The following is a 22,485-nucleotide window of genomic DNA, read 5'->3' as shown; positions in this document are numbered from 1 at the left end:
AGGAAGCACCTCGTGTCATGATTAGTTTCCCAATCCCCTCCGACAAAGCTTGAAAGTTTCAAACTAATACCCTTAGCCATCCTGAGATGTATGATACATTCTTTTAACAACCTGGATGAACATAGTGTCTTCTGATTTCATTCAACTGCTGTTTCTGAGCTTTTTTATATATGCCTTTTAACAACCAAGGTGCACTTTTTTTCTTTATATTTACTTGATCATACCCAACAATATTCCCTTAAAGTTTCAAAATAATGCCATTAGCCGTTCCTGAAAACACAGGTCTAAAAAACTGGCAATCTGTATTTTTTAAGGTCCTTGTCATAAGGCCTATGGGGTAATAACATCAAAGACGGATTTCATTAGACCTTCCGGCTATTTTAAACAAACTGGCTATCTCAAAATATAGATCGAATGTCGTTATTGGCTTTGGGGGGACCAGGAAGCAAAATATAGCACTACAAGGGGCTCTATGCCCTCCAATAACATTTGATTATTATATAGGATACTAGAAAATCTGATTTTATACCGAACTATTCCCCTCTGAAGTTTCTGAGACTGTCCCCTCCATAGCCACACTAAAGCATTGACTCTAATTCAAGCAAAAATGAGAGACTTCTTATTTAAATGTTATGGTTTTCCATAGTCTGGTATCGGATTTTGATTGTATCTTCTTTCTTTTTCAACTATACATATGTACTACAAGTAATAAAAAAGCTCTCAAGTGTCCCAGGCAAGTCCTAAAGAATTATTCACTATCTGTCATTGTTGAAGACGGCTTTAAATACCAATTTTTTCTCCAGTCCTGTCTCCTTTGCCATTGAACATTAAATGGCTCTGTGTCATGTATATGCTCCTCCTTACATGCCTTCCTCTATAGTCTTTTGTGTGAAAGTACCGTAGAGGAGATGTTCACGGCAAGCTTTGTCTTAACGCTAGAAAAAAGGCAGTATTGAACATCCATTGAAAGGCAAAGCTGGCTTATAAACCTGTCTAGTGATAAGTATCGCGAGAATCGATGAAAAAAAAACAAATTATTTGAAAAGTCACCAAGCTTCTGTTGTCCTATTCAACTTACGATTAAAAAACTGCATTAGCAAAACACTGAAACTTCAAAAAACCAAAATTAACAAGTTGTTTTAAAGCCAACAGTGAAATAGATTGAGTTTCGCGCCAAAAAACTCTGGCCGGGAATACTTACCAACCGGAAGCCGGGATTAGCTTCCCAGATCTAGCTGATTCTGACAAACTCATGAGCATCGATCAGGCAGGGTTTGTCTTCGGTGCTCTGGCCAGTGCAAATGGGGAAATAAAATTGGAGTAACTTTTTGCTAACATCGGGACCCATGGACATCGGAAGTCAGGATAATAGCTTTGTAAATATATTGCTATAGGAAACCAATAAAGAACACGGAATAACTATATCTCCTAAATATAAGGAAATAAGGGGCTCCATCTGCTCCTTGGAAACTTCATCAACTGAATAATTTCATCTCTAACAGGTTTTTTAACCTGCTTCTAAGGGGTGAAGCCTATGATAAACTTCTCCTGCGTTTTCGTTTATACCAATCGTGGATACTTTACACGGAAATAATAATTATTTAATTTTTAAGACTGCAGATTTTTACCTCTTGAGCAGTTCTAGTAGTGGTTAGCGTGCTAAGCTTGAAATCCTAAAGACAGGGGTTCAAGTCCTGAAGTCACTGGCTATTTGGTTTGGAATGAATCCCAACGGTGGAACTTTATGACCTCAGCTGTAGTTGACCCAGCTCTAAATCAGTACTTGGAGAAATCTGGGGGGAAAGCACGATAAGCGTCGGATGATTTGTCACCAACCAAGCATTACTCTCGCAGCCGAAGGAGATCGGTATCGATACCTATCGTTACAGCACGCAAAAGTATTTATTCTGTGGGGGGGGGGGGATAATACATCAACAAGGGTTTCTGTCTGGTTTTCTTTTATTTATATTAATGACTTATATTAGCTTTAACAAGTAATAATCCCGCCAGTATCCTTTCTAGATGGATGTAGTATAATTTGATCCAATCTACTTCATTGATTTTTTTTTAGCAGCAAAACTTGCAATTGACATCCCCGATTCAAGATACCATTAAATTTCTTGGCCAGCAAAAATTATCAGAAAAAAAACTAAAATACTAGGAATAGCTAATAAGAGCAATAATTTCTCATTTTTCGATTAAATTATTCACTTTTCTTAGGGGAGTTCCTGGTAAAAATTTCTTGGCAACAGTTTTTTTTTTTATTTTTTGATTTTTTAAATATTTTTATTTTTTATTTATTATAATTGCAACAAAACTTAACAAGACCTAGGAAAAAATGTTTATCCTAGAATAATCAGATATAAACATTATTTAATCAAAAACAATTATCTTGGACTTACCGAAATTTGGTACTTGTATGATATTGCCCCGACCTAATATTCTTCATATAGGTAGAACCTGTTTCTCTGACACTCAATCATATTGAAATATACCTAGGTATGATAAAAATATAATACTTAGGCTACAATTTTGGGCTATATATTTGCACATTAGGAGGGGGGATAAAGTTTTGCGTTTCTGCATTTCTGATGCGTTAGGTACAATGATTCTGCATATTATGCAGTAAGAATTGTTTTCTAACTTCACACTGTACAAATAATCCCCCCCCCCAAATGTGCAAAAAGATGACCCAAATTATATATTCCCCCTCTACTCTGTCACTTCTCTTTGTCTTTTCTCACTCTAAGCTGAAAGAAACTAACGAAAAAAACGGTTCTACAATGCGTCAATGGATGAACAACTTGAGTGGTCGGGGTAATATCATACAACTTCCCCAAAATTTATATTGAAATAGATAAATAAATCTTTCAGTTTTCTTACGAAGTTAATTTTAAAATGTGCTTTAAAAAAAAAAAAAATTTTTGAGAGAAAAGAGAAGAGCTTTATTAAAATTAAATAAAAGAAAAAAAAGTTTTTTTAACTGAAAGCAAGGAGCGACGTTACAACTTAAAACGAACAGAAATTAATCCGTTTATGGGAGGGGCTGTCACCTCCTCAACGCCCCGCTCATTACGCTGAAGTTTTTTATTGTTTTAAAAAGTAGTTTCAATGTCGCTTCTTACTTTCAGCTAAAACAACTAGTTTTTTTTTAATTTAACGTTTTTAAATTAATGCAGGCTTTGAATTTGGCTCACTATATATAGATAAATAAATATAGATAAATATAAACTGAAAGTTTTTAACTGAAAGTAAGGAGCGACGTTACAACTTAAAACGAACAGAAATTATTCCGTTTATGGGAGGGGCTGTCCCCTCCTCAACGCCCCGCTCTTTACGCTAAAGTTTTTTATTGTTTTAAAAAGTAGTTTCAATGTCGCTTCTTACTTTCAGCTAAAACAACTAGTTTTTTTTTTTAATTTAACGTTTTTAAATTAATGCAGGCTTTAAATTTGGCTCACCATATATGAATAATTAAAGTAAATTTACATATTAATTTTACTTTTTTTAACTAATAAATTTTTTTTTAAACATTATAATAACTTGAGTTTAATTTTTGTTCCAGATATTTAAGAATGACTCCTGAATCACAAAGGCTATTCAGTTATAATCATAAAAAAAAACTTAAAAGTTAAAAGTAAAAAAAAACTGTAGCGTAAGAGCAAGCTATTCAGGAGAGGCAACTCCCTTATATACATACTATTTTCTGTTCGTTCTAAGTTTTAATAATGTTACTCCTTACTTTCAGTTGAAAAAATTTGTTTTATTTATTTCACACATCCGTGACCTTTCTTCTTGATAAAAAAAAAATGCAAAATTCAACTTTTTTCACAGATATGAGCTTTAAAACTGAACAGTGGGGGGGGGGGGTATCTGATACACTGAATCTGAAGGTGTGATTTTAAATAAGATTCTGTGATTTTTAGGGGATGTTTCCCTTTTTAATAAGGCAAATTTTCTCAGGGTCCTAACTTTTGATGGGTAAGACATAACTTGATGAAACTTCATGTACGGTTACTATTTCGGTTACTATTTAGCCGAATTGCTCCTTACTTATAGTTTGTTACCATGAACTGTTTAATGAAATATTAGTAAGATAAATGATTTCTTCTTTTTCCGTTAAAATATTCACTGGCTCTTAAGTGCCTTCTTTCTTATAAGAAATCGTTATATCATTTGTAGGAAAAGTTTTTGTCAACAGAGCTGTCATCGTAGAAAATGTCGGGAAAAATATTTCTCATCAAGATGAATGATCTTGGACTTACCACAGTTTTGTTGAAATAGATAAATATACCACTTAATTTTTCTCGTAAACTAAATCTTTAAAAATAGCTATGAAAAGGACTTTTCAGAGAAAAGTGAAGAGCTTTATTCAAACCTAAGACAAGTAAAATAAAGTCACATGATAATTTAAATAGAACAAACATAGGTATCTTCCAGGCAATTCCCCTTCCTGCTTCTGATTATCTTTGATGCTCAAGAAATGTTAATAAGGTGAATCGTTTATCATTTCTCCGTTAAAATATTCAGTGGTCCTTAATGTTCTTCTTCATAAGATATTAGTATGTTATTTATTCATGAACAATTTTTAAATCGCTTGAAAGAGCCTTCTCCCGATCTTCTAGGACCATTGGTTCGATATAATCACTCCTGGGGAAAAAAGCAAACAAAAAAACAACAAATAAACACATATCCGTGGGCTTTCTTCTGGAAAAAATATAAATTTAACCTTTTTTTTGTAAATAGGAGGTTGAAACCTCTACAGTAGAGTTCTCTGATATGATGAATATGAAGGTGTAATTTTCACTAAAATCACTTGACCTTTTGGGGTCGCTTCCCCCTTTTTAAAAAATAATGCAAATTTTCACAGGCTCCTTCGTTACCATGAACTGTTTGATAAATATGCGAAGGCAAAACAAATTAAATTTCCACCATCTCTCTGGATCCCTAGTCAGAAGCTCAAAATTTTTGACATTTTGTATTATATCTTCTTATGTCACTTACAAGCTCCTAGCAAAGAAAAAAAAGCAATCCGATTGTCGAAGCTTCTTTCCTTGATTACTCCAAAGAACACAGAAGGATTACGAAATAATTCGTAAATAAATAATATATTTGTTCCCTAGAAATGAGAAAATTAGGGACTGATAATTAAACAAGTAGAAAAATAGAAGATTTATTCTATTAATCATAAACAATAGTTTTCTCAAGAAATGGGAGAATGCTTAGGATATATTCTCATCAGCAATGATTATAGGCGTAGATTCTTTTTTCAGTGTTCAGGGAAGATTCAAATCCCCCCCCCCCCAATAACAACATGAATGGGACCTTCTCATGAGCTGTACGGCATGTAGAGACGTAAGATGTTTCCATGTATTATTTATACTCCTTCCCCGGGGTGGTTCGAACGGAAGTTTTTGTAAAAACGTCAGTGGGGGCTATTTCAATTAGAAATTGAAAGTAAAGAGCTGTAAATTATGCAAGTTTCTCATAGGGAGTATTCTTTTCCCGGGTCTCCATATAGGCTAATGGTATTAACAGGAAATTTGCAGGGAATGTTGAGGGACATTTTTAACTCATTAAAAAGACACTATGTGCATCCAGGATGTTAAAAGGTCTTATCTACAATATCTAAGGATTGGCTAAGGGTATTGAATTGAACGTCTTAAAGAATCTTAATGGGTATGTTGGACTAAATCCGAACACACAATGTTCCTTAAGGCTGTCAGAACGGCGTATCTGCAAAAAAGCACGGGAACGACTAAGAAAATTAATTTGAATCTTTTAGAGAACTTTGACGGGGATTTTGAACTAAATAAAAACTCACTATGTGCATCCAGGCTGTCAAAAGGACTTCTTTGCGATATCCTAGGAATAGCTAAGTGTATAAAGTTTAAACTTCCAACGAATGTTGAAGGAGATGTTGAACAAAATTTGAAGCCGCATCTACAACCACGTTATCAAAGTAACATATCTGCAGTGCCTAAGGAACGGCTAAGGGTAAAAATTTGAAACTCTTGGGGCATATTGAGAAAGATGTTGCGCTAAATCAAAAGACATTATATGCGTCCATGTTGACAAAAGAGTGTATCTGCAATCAGGAGAGTCCCGAAGCTCATTTCATTGGTGAGGCAATCTTCATAAATTTTACCGAATCGCTACCTGATTTATGCCAAATTTTCTGCAAAAATTAAGAATTTTACTAAATTTCAGCCGATTTTGCAAAATTTATTCCGAAATCTTTGCCTTCGGTGAAAATTATACCGCATTCCAAAAATTTGGAGGGCGCCCCCTCCCCCTCGGAACGCCCCTATCTGCAATACAGTATATCAGAACCAGCTAAGGAAATTAAGTTGAAACTTTCAGGAATTAGTAAGAGAGACGTTTGACTAAATCAAAAGACAGTACAGAAATCAGACGTTTTATTGCCAATTTTAAAAGACCCAAAAAATTGCAGGAAAACTAGCACTCAGTGGGAAGGAAAGTCTTATAGGTGAACTTTCCACTGCAAATTTTACAAGGGGGGGGGGTTGAGTGACTTCCTGTTATGATTTGAAAAATGGTGAGAAATTACCATTTTTTAAGTATACTTAAAAAAACAAGTTTTTTCAACTAACCTTGCAAGAATCCTTGCCTGACAGAGGTCGGAGGAGCATGACGGTCCCAAGTCCATAAAATGAGAAGAGTTACGTGATTGGCTTGTGACCTATCCCCGTAAAGCTCAAAATTGCAAAAGAAGCATTGATGATAGCCTCGGATACCCCACTATACCATTCGACGACGACCCCAGCCCGCCCACAGACACGATTTATGACAGCAAAAACTGTGACGGAGATGTTTACTCACTAATTTACAGCGAAAATGAATCCCAGCACCAGGCTGGAGTTGGGATAATGCTGTCTGACCAGGCCACCAAAGCACTAGTTGAATGGAAGCCAGTCAGTGAAAGGTGCATACTTGCAAGATTTGTAACCACCCATCTGAAAATATCGATCATTACATGTTATGCTCCTACGAATAATGCAAACGATAATGATGAGGAGTCATTCTATCAAGCTCTTCAGTCATTGATATCAGAAGTACCATCAAATGACCTTCTTTTTGTGGTTCGGAACTTTAATGCAAAGGTTGGAGCAGAAAGAGACTACTGTCCGCAAGTCCTAGGGAGACATGTTCTTGGTGAAATGAACGAAAAGGGAGCCCTCCTGGTAGAATATGCTCTGAGTAATGATCTTATGGTCGGAAAAAATCAGTTTGAGGAAAATCATCCACAAACACCCATGGATCTCGCCAGTCGGCAGGACGAAGAACTAAATGGATCATTTCCCCAGTCGGACCACTTCCTGTGGGAACAAAATTAAAAGTCAAGCTGAAAGCACGCAAAACTGCAAATTCAAATTTTGCGAAGCTATATGATGTAGATCCATTACATGACTGAGAAACCCAAAAAACAATTTTTATGGAGTTAAAAAACGCGTTCGCTTTGCTTGAAATAGAAAACTGCACAGACAGTCCGGAAACAGCATGGCTAAAAATGAAGACAACATACAATCAAGTTGCTAAGGATGTGCTCGTATATAATAAGAAACCGAAGGAAAGATGGATATCACAGAAACTTGGAAACTAATTAGTGAGCGTAATGACCTAGGACAGCAAATTCTCTCTGCTGGTGGCGACAAACCTTCGGTCTTCGCAAATTTCGTGTATAGAATAAAGGACAAACAAATCAAGAAGTCGGCAAAAGCTGACAAGCAGAGATCTGTAGAAGAAAAGGCTAGACTAGCAGAGGAAGAAGCTAGAAAAGGAGACTCCAAAGTACTTTACAGGCTCACAAATGAAATGCGAGGAAAGTTGCCCAGCAGATCGATCTAAGTCAAAGATGAGAGCTGGAATGTTCTCAACGAAACCGAGAGAGTTGACGAGAGATGGGTATCGCACTTCAAAAAGGTTTAAGACAGACTGAGACCGACTGACCGAGAAAGAATCCCTTCGACGCCATTTCTTAGCCTGACAATTGAGGAAAATCCCCCCACACCTGTGGAAATACTTGTTGAAGTGAAGAAACTCAAGAATGTAACATTACCTGGTGAAGACTGCCTAACTTCATAAATGATCAAGGCATCAGTGAGGACATGCCTCTCAGTGTGGATAACACTGATTGCAACAGTCTGGCAGTTCGAAAAGGTCTCTGGTGACTGAACCAAAGGGATAATTGTTACGATATTTAAGAAAGGTGATGCAATTATCTGCGATAACTGGCGAGGTGTAAACCTAATAGCAGTACCAAGTAAGGTTATAGCGCTTTTAATACTCAAGAGCCTGAAAAAACCACTCGATCCGTATCTGAGAGAAGAGCAACATGGCTTTTGTACAGGTAGATCTTATTCAAACCTCATATTCATGCTCAGGACTCTGATAAAAGACGCAAATGAGCAGTCCAACAAGATATATATGCTCTTCATTGATTTTGAAAAATTCTTCGATTCTGTGGACCGTGACACATTTTGGGAAATTCTACAGTATTATGGTATCCCCAAGAAAATAATAAGTTTGATCAGGGCCTTTTACAAAAATACGGAATGTTGCGTAAAGACAGAAAACCGAACAACTAGATATTTCAAAATTTAGTCAGGAGTGTGACAGGGATGCGTTTCATCACCGATTTATTTGTTATTTTAATGGACTATGTGTCGCAAAAAGCGACTGGTTTTGGAGTCACAGTCGGAAATAAAATCATCTCGGACCTCGACTTTGCGGATGATGTAGCACTTCTGGAAAGGACAAAGCAGTGACTCCAGCAGCTGCTTTACAAAGAGAGCATTAAAGCGGAGAAATTCGGCATAAACATCAACATAGACAAGACTAAATCAATGGCAATATCAGGCCGCCAGTCGAGCTCCTGTACAAAAATCACAGAGTCGAAGAAGTCCATGAATTTAAGTACCTCGGAAGCTGGGTTGAATACACAGGAGAGGTACAAAATGAGGTCAAGAGAATAATTGGCATGGTAAACGCTGTTTTCAACAAACTTAAGTCAGTTTGGAAATCAAAGAAGTACTCTCTTGCAGTAGAGCTGCGACTTCTTAATAGCAACGTTTTGTCCGTGCTGTTGTAATCCAGTGAGTTCTGGAAACTATATATTAGGACAGAGAAAAGATTCAAGCCTTCAAAAATATGTGCTTGAGACGCATGCTGAATATCAGTTGGCGTCCAATAGTCAGCAGCATCGAGGTCTGCAGAAGAACTGGCCAGCTGTTTATTACTGAAGTGATTAAGAAGAAGAGATGGCACTATCTTGGTCACGTCCTTCGGATGGAGGACTCTAGAATCCCATACAAGGTTCAACAATGGCAGCCGCGTCGGCGTTGACAGAGGGAAAGAACGAAAAACACGCTCAGACGCACGTACGATCGTGATCTACGCAGTGCACATACATCACTACAATCCTAGTGGGAGGATGTAGTCGCCGCAGCGCCAATACGTGACGTTTTCCGAGGCTTCGTCGATGCCCTATGCCCCACAGATGGCTCAGGAGGACCTAAGTTCTAAATTTTCAACTAAAAGTTGAAACATCTTTAAAAATTAGAACGAGCAAATATTATTCTGTATATAAGAACTTCTCCTTCTTCAACCCTCTCTATTTACCCTAAAGTATTACTATTTGTCATAATTGTTTAAGAAAGTCCGCTCACACACAAAGACCGTTGAATTTGACTGGGAAGTACTATAAAGATCTTTAAGACTTTACAGCAAAGAGCGTGAACTGAGAAAGAGGTGGCCTTTCTCACGTATGGAATAATTTTTGTTCATTTTATGTTTTAACTTTACTTATTACTTTGAGTGGAAGTTTTTTCTAATTTAATTTCTAGAACAAGGATGTCAGTGCGTTGTAAGTTTCTAAGAACTGAAACAAAATATATCTATATAATATTTGAAGTATGTTTAAAATATACTGATAGCGGGTAAAGTATTTTGATAAGACAGTAAACTCAACTTTCTACTCTACTATGGTAACAAAATCCAATTTGGTAAAGCCAAATCTTTACCACAAGGCCGTATCCAGGGGGAGGGGTACCCGGTTTGAACCCCCCCCCCCCCGAATTTTTTGACCGAGTCGAAAATAAGTCAAGAATTAGTAAAATCTAGGTAAAAATCAATAAAATTAGTCGAAAACTGAGTCAAAAATTAGTAAACCCCCCCCTTCGAAAAAGTCAAAAATTAGTACCCCCTCCCCCCCCCCGAAAAAAAATCCTGGATCTGCCCTTGCTTTACCATACTGGAATTCGTTTAAATGTAAGTTTTCTTCATTTTTCTTTTCGCTTATTTTATTTCGTTTGTGGTGTTTTTTTTATATGTTTCGTTTAGGCTAGTTTTTTTTCTGTTGATAAAAGATGTCATGCCGACATATTTGGACTTTTATTATTAATATTTTGTACTAAAAGTTTTTTTCACTGTCTTATTTAGAAATTTTACCTTTATTGAGAAATAATGGAAAAGCAGCGTGTTTTGAAAAATTGCTTGTATGAGTTGGTAATGTTTAGCTTTCATTTTTAAGAATAATAAAACCAGATTATATATGTAAATATTTTATCTATAAATCTACAAAGAAGTTTCTATTTAGTCAACCACAACACACTAATAGAAAAACTTTCGGTGAATTTCAAGCTGACACATATTTAATTATACTACTTGCATCATTCCTCTTTAATAGAAGACAAGTCGTTGAGTACGTTAATTAGTAGTGGTTCCAGTATTTTAGGAGGGGGGTGACTCGTTTCGAAAAATCTCTATTCTAAGTTAAGCCTAACGTACCTTCCTAACATTGAAAGATGCATGCCTTTGCTTTTATTCGTCATTTACTTGTCGGTTCTGTAAAGCTATCCGCAAAACTGCATTTATAGAAACATTATTAATATTGTATAACAAACTCGCCTCCTATTTCCACTATTAGCAAATCTTTCAGTATCACTTTCTACACTTATGACAATATCACAGTGAACATGAAGAAGGACAAGTCTGGTGAGTTTATCGTTCGTAATTTTATTTCTTAGCCACGTTTTCAGTGTTCTCAACGTAGAAAACGTTCAAGAGATGCCACATTGACATGTAGGGTCATGAGAATCAGCGAGAGCGCTGAAACATTCGGGAATATATCAGCAGTACAGTTTTGTTTCTGTAAAGGTTCTCCTAGTGTTTCAGGTATTCTGACTGTGCCTGCATTGCTTTCTTTCAGACGAAGCCACCGAGTTTTCCGTTTTGTGGCTTCTCCGGCCAGGGCAGGTTCACAAACTGATTGGGGGTGGAAACCCACTACTGACCAGTATCGCTCTGACAAGCTATGAATCGTATTAGCGAATTGCTGTTTGTTCGTTTCCATAACATTTTCTACCAATAAAATACTGAGCTTAAGTGTCCAGGGTTTCAACGGAAAAACGGCTTTCTAAGTCTGAAATGGTTATGTCCAACAGGGGGTTAAAAACTGACCATTTATAATATTCCTCGTGTGAGCTGAATGGTACATTAATACGATTCATTTGCTTTATCCCTATCCTTGGGACTGTTATTTCTAAGGATTGCTCAGTTGTCACTCTAGTTACCTCGTCAAATGTAATTTTAAACTCGCTTTCACTCTCCCGACACTTGACTTGCAGCTTGGTAAGAAGATCCTTAATATGGCTTGCTGCAGACGCGAGGTCTATGCTCTTCTTCTGGAATAGCCGACTGAGCGGTAAAATCAGTCGAGATAATTTACTAAAAGAGTAAATGGTTACTATCAGGTCGGATGATGTGACAACAGTCAATAAGGATTTTGATTTTGCTCCTTTTGTGCATTCTGCGCAAAAGGCTGCGCATTCTGCGCATTCTTCATCTCAAGAGCTTAGACTATCTTAGGGAGCTCTACCACAAACGGCATTAAGGAATCGTGCTTTTTGATCCAGCGCGTTTCACACATGCCAGTTATCTGTGCTTTCATTACTCTGGCTAAATCATATTTGTGCCTTGCAGGAGTACCAAAAAAGGAACCATTTCTTTTATTCCTCCGATGGAGTTTCTAACACTCTGAACAGAAGAAGTTTTTGACATGGAAAGATTTAAAGCCTGGCTTAAACATGGGCAACGCAAGGCATTTTTTACTACCTTTTGAACTTCATTTACAGCACCACAATGTTCTGAGACCATCATAGCACATCCACCAGTGCCTATGCCCACACAATTTTCCAAGTCTGGCCGAGGTGATCGAAGAAAATCCAACACAACATTTCCAAGCGTTTCCCCTTTAATGGTCGGTTCGAAGTTTCCAACGCTTTCTGAGCAACATGTAACGTGTAGGTCTAAGAAATCTATGAAATCTTCACGTGTTGTGCAATTGTAATTGTATTAAAGGTCAATACTATGTTGTGACTTGTCTGACATATCCGTTGTTTCATCAACAACCGCACTGTAGAATTTGGCAGAATGGACTCGTGTAAGGATTTCTCGAAGGATCTCTTTGGCACAACATTCAATTAATTCATTCTTTTTTGTTTTGCTTGTATAAGTAGCATTTGCACCAGATCTTTATAAATTTTGTTTTAAAGTGATGTTGCCACTATTTACAGGGCACCTTAAAAGTTCTCGATAGTTCTCTTCGTTTGTCAATGGGTCCTTCCCTGCCAATAATTCGCCATTATACTTATGGCCAGGAGGAGCAAAGTTCTGTCGACCCAAGGAAACAATTGATTCTACAAATGGCTCCAATCTAGCTCTGTTTTCCTGCACTAGTTGGCTACCTTGTTCGTTTACAAGGCTTAAAATTTTGGTTTCAGGGCTACCATATTTTAGAAGGAAACGTTTGCCAGGATCAACTGAATCACGGTGATACTGATTATTTTTATGAGACACTAAGTCGCCGTCTTTTCTAGTTAGCTTAGCAAAAGTCACAACGGGCTTTTTTACCAACTTTTGCAATTGATTGTAGCCTCCAACCCCTCGAAAGTTAAGCCAAACACAATATTTATCGAATAAACCCCTCATCTTATTTGAAAGTACTAGCCAATGAAATTCTTCCAAGCGAGTACGATTGAAAAATCTCTTTTCGTCTCTGCCCTGCTTCTTGTGAACTGAATAGGGAAATCTGTAGTTAGACAGCGGAATACCCGGGTTCCGAAGTAATTGATATCGCATACGATCATCTAGTTTTTCAATTCTTTCGATATAGCTTCCGATATCATTTTCGCAGAAAGTACTTATATTTTCGATGTTTGTGTTAGGTTTTGGGCTACGCTCTTCAATGAATGCTAACGAATCATGCACAATCTCACTATTAGTCAAACTGCTGTAATCACTATTAACGCTGAAACTCACATTATTCGTATTTTCAGTTCCGGTGTCCACTTGCCTAGCTTTAGCTTTCAAACCAAAACAGTTGTTGAGAGTTATCTACTTTCACTTCGACATCATAACTGGTTGATATTATCGAGAAATTGTATACTTTTCAAACCCTTCTAGAATCGTGACTCGCGACTAACCCTAAAGCAGATTTTTGAAGACAGGTTTTGACACGTGCACTTTTTGAAGTTTCAATGAAGATGCGGTGATACTGCAATTAAGTCACAGAAAATCTAATAATAGAACTTTTGGCCCAAGCCAAGGATCCGCTTCTGACGTTAATATATATTTTGATTCCCTCCCGATTTATAAAGGTATGTTCCAGGGATACTTCTGATGCCCATATTGATTTCTTGTAAAGAAAAACAACATTGGCGTCATCTTCAGGGATAGGTGGAAGTTTTTTGATAATCTAATCATCTCAGAAAGATGTTTCAGAAATTTAAAAAGTAGCCCAGCGGATATCCTTTTACCAATATCAGATGAAGCTTTTACTAACGATGTGACAGTCAACCCTTAAAAAACAATTTTTATGATTGATTTTCTTAAGTTTCCCCCATTTTTTGCTTGCCTAATCCCCCCTGAAATGTGGGAAAGTGCTATGAAAATACTGGGCGTATCTTATTTCTATGAAGAGTAAATCTGTTTATCCTCAAGGAAAGGAGAATAAAAGTTTTCTTATACTTTGCCAGCAATGCCCACCATAATCCTCAAACAAACTTTCCTTTCCCTAATCTATTTTTCCCTTTCGAACTAACCTCTTCAGTCCCCTTGGACAAAATTTGTCTCCCTATACCGATGAGATTTCCACTGAAAGATACAAAAACCTTTCGTCTCGTGCGTATTAAATAGGTTAATGTCTTGTCTCCTTTTTCATTTTATCTTACAGTTGTATATGTTTATTTGGCAAATTTTGAGTTTTTATTTTGGATTCTTTCCTTCTCTATCTCCTTTTAAATTTTATTTCGTATTTTCTAGTCTCAAAACTAGATTTCGTACTTGTGTTTTTTTTTGGTTTACTATATTCTAATCCTTTGATTTTTAATTATTTTAGACATTTTTATAACCTCCTTACCATTATAAAATTTTCTTTTTGAACCTGACTAGCCTAATTCGAAAGTTATTCGTAAGGGCAAAGGTGCAGCCTAGTGCTTGATCGTACTACAATTTAAAATATCAGGAATGTCAACTCCTATTGAATTACTTGAATAGGAATAGATCAGTTTTAGTTCTGAGTTTACATCTCAAATGTTATGTTGGATTTATATTGGTTATTCGTTTTGTCCACATTGGCTCATTTAGGGTCAGTAAAAATATAAAGTCGATTCTGATTGACGGAATCGTTTTAGCTGTCCAATTATAGACCGTTTTAAATTCTTACATTAAGTAGATTACGTAAAGAAGTCGCCATGTGTATCTGGAATTAACTTTAAGGAAGCAAACTTAGGCTTAACTTTAATTTTTGTCGCCAAGTACTTGTTGCAACTTATTGATATTAATATTTTGATATTCTGCTTCAAGAACAATAAGCTGCAATTGTTTCCTTTGATATAATATAATATTAACGTTATAATATTATATTATATTATTATATAATATTATAACAATACAATAGTAACGGTGTTTTTATCTACCAAAACCGTATTCAATGGAGTACAATGACACATATACACTATCACACCAACAATCACACTCACAAAACACACAAAACAGCAAGCAAGATCAAAATTACATGTTTTATGTTAATTTTTTTTATGACCATCATTCTTAGAGCCTGATTATGCCTCAATAACACTTAGTTAATTCTAATTAAATTTTAGATTTAAACACATACTATAAACTTAATAAAATATGTGATATACAATACAAAACATATACCAAACACATAAAAAGACACGTACGATAAAATTAAATTTAACTTAATTAACCTTGATTTAGTTAATTTTAAAATTAATCTAAACAAATAATACCTAGATGTAACTTAAGCTTTAATTACAAATTCCGATTATAAAAACAAAAGTTTTTATTAGAAATTATCGCAGTTGTTATTTTTTTGCGCTTCAAGTTTAAGAAGCTACTATTATATCTTTTGACGGATAGAAAATAATGGCTGTATTCATCTGCCATTCAATCCAGCAAAATGATGCATACACACTATCACACAAATAAGCTTGCTCAAAAAATCACCCAGAAAAACTGCACCTACGATTGAAACTACACGTTTATTAGTAATCCGTTCTAAAGTATCATAGCTAGAGAATGACTTCAAAGATAATATTAATATTAATACTTTATAAGTCATATTTTTTGTCTGATTTTAGTTTTACCCAAATTTAAGTGTATATTTGAAGCAACATATATTTACAGAAGGCTTATGGGATAACATGAGATTTATCTAATATTCAAATAACTTTGAGTGTCGGTATGCATAAAATTTATATTATAGATAAATAAATGCTGCGATATCAAATTTATAATTTGGAGAAAATGAAGTTTCGTTTTCAAGATAAAAAAACTACAAGAAACTTTTTATTTAGCTTTATGTCGGGATATTTTAATTTGAAATTTTCGGAAATACAGATTTCGGCCGAGGTTAGATTAACTATACTTTTATTCACGGTACCTGGAGCTCAGGAGAGGGTTTGGACCTATTGTTTTCTAAGTCAATTTCAATTTATATTTCTGATTTTGTTACAGCCACCTTTAAATTTTATTTAAAAACATATTTGTCTAATTCAGCTTCAAAAGATAATATATGTAATAAATAATATCTATAATATTAGACTAAATATCAGCATGTATGATGTTTATCTAGTAAATAAATAAATACTATGAGATCAAGCTAAGATCATGGAAAGCAAAGTTTCGTTGAAAGAACAGAAAATCTTCAGGCAACTGTTTAGTAGGGGTTACAGCGGGCTAGTTTAACAAGAAATGGTTGGTAATATTGACTTAGGAAAATGGCGATTAATTAGACTTTTACCCTTAGCAACTGGAGCTCAGGAAATAGATATTGCCTTCAAATCAGATGGATTTTATTTTTGTGAATTCAATTTTAACCTACTTTAATTATTATTTGAAATCCATTATGTTAAACTCATCTTCAAAATATAATCTATGTCTTAAACAATATCTACAATATTAGGAAATATTATGTGTTAGTATATATAATATTTATATAGTAAATAAATAAATTCTATGAGATTGTGTAATCTAAGATAATGTAAAATTTTCGTTTTCAAGAACGAAAAATCTTCGAAAAACTGGAGCTTAGGAAAGAGGCTGGAGCTATTATGTTCTAACCCTAATAAATTTTATATTCTGAATTTAGTTTTAACCCACTTCAGAGTATTGTCTGAAAATCTTTATCTTGTTTTGATCTTCAAGGGGTTATCTAAGTTATAAATAATACCTATAATATTAGATAATATTATGTAATATAATATATAATATCTATATGGTAAATACATAAATAATATGAGATCAAGCTATGATCCTGGAAAACCAATGTCCCGCTGTCAATACCAGAAAATCTTAATGGAACGTTTTATTTGGGTTCACGCCAGGATAATTCGAAATTAAATGTTTGGCAACACTGACTTCGGTTAATTGGACAATAATTAGCCTTTTACTCAAGGCAATTTTAGCTCTGGAAGCAAATTAAAGATATTGTCTTCTAAATAACATTAATTTTGTATTCCTGAGTTAAGTCTCAGCCAACCTTAAATTATTATCTGAAAACACATGCGTTTAATTCAGCTCTGAAAGGTAATCTAAGTACTAAATAATGTTCGTGAGTTAACAAGGCCGTATCCATGGCAAAGTTTAGGGGGTTTGAACTGACCCTCCCCCCGAAAAAAAAGTGTGTCTGGCTCGTAAAAACTTAACAAAATTAATATAAAGAAACTGTTTATGCAAATTTTAATTTTGTTTCTGTAAACCCTTCCCTCCCGAAAATAATGTTAAATTTTAGCATGTATAATATCTATATTGCAAATAAATAAATACTATGAGATCAAACAAAAATTATAGAAAAGTATAGTTTCGTTTTCAAGAAAAGAAAATCTTAATGGAACTTTTTTTCGGGCTTGCGCCGGGACATTTTAACGTGACATTCTTTGTAACATTTACTTTGGTAATGTAGAGACTAATTAGGCTTTTACCTTTAACAATTAGAGCTCGGAAAACCGATTTAACCTCCTATTTTTTAAATCACATTAATTTTATATTTTTGATTTCAGTATTAGTCACCTAATTTATTCATTTGGAGGTTAACTAGCTAGTTAGTTTAACTAGTTACATTAACTAGTATTAGTCACCTAACTATATTAACAAATTATGTATTTGTATTACAAAAATATATGATAAATTCAGCTTTAAGATATAATTTAAATATTAAATGGAATTTATAATATTAATTAACGTCATGCATTAGCATATATTTGTATAGTAAATAAATAGATATTATGAGATCAAATTAAGATCCTAAAAAAGGAAAGTTTTATTTTTGAAACCAAAAAATCCTTATGAATTTTTTTTTTCGGGCTTACACCAAGATATCTCAAACTGAAATTATTGGCAACATTGACTTGTTCAATTGGAGATTAACTAGTTTTTCTTTGCAGAAATTGGAACTCAGACAACTTTTTACGGACCTTCAGATATTAGGTATCCTTGTTGCGTGCTTTTGCCACGATTTAGATCACCGGGGAACAAATAATGCATTCCAAGCAAAGTAAGCAGGTTTTATTTTTCCATGCACAGTAAAGCTGTATATGCAGTAGTGTGCGTTCCTGTTTTCTCGATTGCAGAGTTTTCGGGCACATCGTGTGTCGTGCATTTCTCTTGGGCTCCTCTATCGCGCGTGCGCAATGACGAATTTTTACCGATTGCTGGTCGTACAAGAGGTAGGAATGTAGGAGGCCTATTTTTGGTGTTTTCTACGTATGACTCAATTAGTAAACTTACAATTATACATAAATGAAGAGAAATAATCGAAATAACAAAGAATTATTGCGTGAACAGTTAATTAATTTAAGACTTTCAGTAATTAAATAAAAATTACTTTCTTTAAACAAAATTTAATTTTAATCTGATCTGATTGAATGTTAAGTAATGAATGGCTCTATTAGGAGATTAATAAGCACTTCGACGCTAGTTCCTCCCATGTTTACATTCCTTTAGGGTGCTCTGCTGTATCCCATTTCTGAAACAAACCTGCATTAATTTTTAGATGCCTTTGCTGTTTTTCCATGCAAGGGTTGTATATTAATAGATTTCAAATTGCAATAAAATTAAACGAAAAAATCTAGAATAAGTTAAAAAAAGTTTTGTTGAATGAGAATTCATCTGAAGACTGCTACTACTACTATTACTAACAAATCACCGCAGCACAATGCAGGTTGAGGCCAACACAGCCACGCATGCTCCTCTTAAATCCCAATCTATTCAAAGCCTCCCTTTTTACACCCTCCCATGAAGTTCCTATTTCCTTTAAATCTTTCTTTATGACGTCCTTCTACCCTAGATGAGGACGACCTGCTTTCCGTTTAGCCCTAGACCTTTGCCCAAAAAGAACAATCTTCGGCAATCTGTCATCAATCATCCGCTCAACGTGCCGTAGACACCTCAATCTTTCTTTCATTATAGCCTTAGAGAGCGGTATTGAACCACATTTTTCGTACAGCCTATTGTTTGAAATACGGTCAGTCTGCCGGGTACCCAGAACGATCAATTTCTCTGGCAACGTCTCTTACTGAACTTAAGCAATTTCTCTGGAAAACATCTAGCAAATCTTCATCCGTTTTTCGAAGCGCCCATGCTTCAGAGCCATATTTGACTACTGTCTTCACTTCCAATATTCTAATCTTGGTTTGTAGACTTATTTTCCTATTCTTCCAAACTTTTTTAAACTGTGAAAAAACACCCTGAGCCTTGGCGATTCTACTTTTAACATCTCCACTGCTCCCACCATCTTTACTAATAATACTACCAAGGTAATTGAAGCTGTCAACCTGATACATCTTTTCATTACTCATTGTTACCTTTTCATCTTCACTGATTCCTAGCCTTAGGGACTTAGTCTTCTTAAATTTAATTTTCAAACCTATTCTAGCACCCTGAACGCGCAAAACCTCTAAAAGTTCATTCATTTTGCCCACAGTCTCCTCTAGAATGCTTAAATCATCAGCATAATCTAAGTCCAGGAGACTTTTTCCTCCCCATTTGATTGCGTGGTCTCCCATTGCCTTTCCTGTGCTCCTTAAGACAAAGTCCATCAAAATAATCCATATAAAGGAGAAGAACACAGCCCTGCTTAACTCCTGATTTAATACAAAACCAACTGCTAGCCTCATTTCCTACCTTAACCGCAGCAGTGTTATTCTCGTACATAGCACTAATCTCTTTAATGTATTTGTCTGGTATACCATACAAGGATAAAACCTTTACTAAAGCTATCAACAGAATCGAACTATTGCTCATAATCTATAAAACTGAGCAGAAATGCCTAAAAATAAAAATTAATAGAAACTTAGCTTCATCACTTAGAAAAGTTATAAAATTTATATAACTTTTATTTTATATAAGAACTTTTGTATCTTATTTTATAAATAATTCTTATATAAAAAATCAATATTGAGACAAGTTGAATAAAATAGCCAGATTTTGTAACTGTTCATGGTTCTTTGCTTTACTGTCGTGTATTCACCTTACTTTCCTTCCTTTTTCGTTTTCTGTCAGGGACGTTGTTTTGCAAAAAAAAAAACTAACTCTACAGAGTCATACAGAGACCTAAGGTTCCACCTAGTGTATTTTTTCCACAAAACTAAATATCAAGAAAAAAATGCCATTTAATAAATTTTAAAATCGGTAGATGCAGTATGCTACGACGTAGTTATCTGTTTTTGAAGTTAAATTTATTGCCCCTATGAGCCTCTGAGGATTGAGATTATAGATTTAAACTTGACATAGTAAATTTAGGCTTGACATAGTAGATTTAGGCTTGTCATGCTAGATTTATGAGTCTACTGCTCAGTAGGGGCCTCCCCCAGGCCACTCATTATGTCCCCAGGTGGTGATAGAGGAAATCCCTACAGATTTGAAGGGTACCTCCATAGGAGGCACGGACCAAGGAGGGACCTTATCCCTGGGGGTCAATAATAGAAACTGGGGCACCCTCGCCTGGGGCTTCTAATACAGATGGAGTAGGCAGAAGGTCCCTCAAATGTACGCTCAGAAAGGCCCACCTGTGTGTGCACACGTCTCGCGAGCTATAAACCTTCTCCCAGCAAGGGGTTAAATTGCATGGTGATGCAGAACACCTCTATATGAGGGGATCCTCTATAGGAGAGCAACTGCAACAGGGCGTAAGATCTAGATCTATGGACAACAGTCTCTGCAAAGGGCTGCATCAACGCTTTCAGGGTATCTGTAAGACTGGGGACCTTGTTATCAACTCTTCCCACTTGAGGAGTGGCACTCCTTGAGGAAATTATGGCTTAGTAAACGATGGAGCATTCGAACTTATTAATAGATGATTTTTCCGGGCTTGGTCAGTTTTGGCGGAAGTTTTTGGGCTGAAAAACCTTTTCCTAGCTAATTCATCCTCTATTGGTTGCCTCCTCTCAGTAGCAATATTTTTAGGCATGAACATATAATGAGCAGAGGTAATAGCCTTGTAATTGTCTGTTCAGGATTTTGATTCTTGTTGATAGAAGAGTATCGCTAAGTGCTGAAAACCATGTTATGACCAAGATGGGCCCAGGATTGCAAAAAGCCTCCATTCAACTAGACGTCCCAGGGACTTCTTGCTGTCCGGTTCTAATCCGGCTTATATTCTTATGAAGTAAAATTTATCTATCTATGTATTATTATTATTATTATTATTATCTATTAAGCACTTTTGCGTGGATTTGAGAAGATTTGTTGGTCCCCATCATCCACTGGTATCCGGGACTATTGCTTTTCCCGAGGCCAAAATAATTTCAGGGATTTAAAGAATAAAAAATTTGAAATTGAAATGTTATGACGTTAAAAGATAACTATCGTATCGACACTATGACTTGACGAATTCAAATAATTCGATTCGAATCGAATGATCAAATGATTTGATTCATTGAATTCGAAATGATTCGAATCCAAATGATTCAGAAACTCATATCCCATGGGGTCGGAAGCATGAAATTAGGTGATATTGAATTTATTTATTCAGGCAAGAAGGATGGGGCATATAAATATGGAGTAGGGCAAATGATGAATAGGGAAGCTGCTAATTCTTGTTTAGGGTGGGAAGGTATTAATAATAGAATAGTAATTGCTAATTTAATGACAGAAGAGCGAAGTTTATCAGTTATAATAGTAAATGTCCCTGCGGAACCAACTGACAGAGACAGCAGTGACTCAGATGAATTTTACTTACAGTTACAGGAGCAAATAAACAGGGTCGCAGGCAGAAATATGGTGTTTTTATTAGGAAATTTCAACGTCAAGGTCGGTAGACATAGGGATAAATGGTATCCTAGCCTGGATAAATTTGGCCCAGGAAAAGAAAACAGTAATGACAACAGGCTGATGCAATTTTATAGGTATAACAATCTAGTCATAACCAATACAGTATTTGGTCATAAATTGGCCCATAAGTTAATGTGCTATTCACGTGATGGTAAGACAGAAAACCTTATTGATTATATTATTGCAAGCCGAAGTCTAGCAGGATCAACGCAGAATTCTAGGGTATATAGGAGTGCTGTTATTGATATTAAAAGGAAAGATCATCATCTAGTAATATCTATGGTTACTTTAAAGCTGAAATTTTGGAAGGGTTTCGGACATACGATTTGAGTGACATTGTGCCATGCGTGGCGTAAATTTACCCAATATACTTTAAGGAGGACTGGTGAAGAATATGATACTCAGAAATCTAAAAGAGATAAAACATAGAAGACAATTTTAAGCTCCCTCGCCCCCCCCCCTCAACAGAACTGAGACAACGGGTCAGCGAACCTCCCCACTTTATTGGGAAAATTTGAAAGATTTAGGTCCAAAATAAGATTGTTATAAAAAAAAAACTGGTCAGCTAAGTTTATTAGTGAACATACATATTATTGTTGACATATACTA

At 35.5% G+C, this 22,485-nt stretch overlaps 1 protein-coding gene across 1 annotated transcript in view; it reads left to right on the top strand.

Moving 5' to 3' along the window:
* Positions 1-22,485, top strand: part of LOC148943868 (dual 3',5'-cyclic-AMP and -GMP phosphodiesterase 11A-like) — a 103,598-nt gene that overhangs the window by 77,724 nt on the left and 3,389 nt on the right. The window contains exon 7 of the mRNA XM_089101267.1: positions 17,991-18,100. Within this exon, the coding sequence (XP_088957393.1) occupies positions 17,991-18,100 (110 nt within the window). The remainder of the gene's footprint in view (positions 1-17,990; positions 18,101-22,485) is intronic.

This window comes from Artemia sp. Qi Xiang Cuo, chromosome 15, assembly GCF_049724085.1.
Source record: "Artemia sp. Qi Xiang Cuo chromosome 15, ASM4972408v1, whole genome shotgun sequence".
Lineage (NCBI taxonomy): Eukaryota > Metazoa > Arthropoda > Branchiopoda > Anostraca > Artemiidae > Artemia > Artemia sp. Qi Xiang Cuo.
This window is presented reverse-complemented; position numbering and strand designations above follow the sequence as displayed.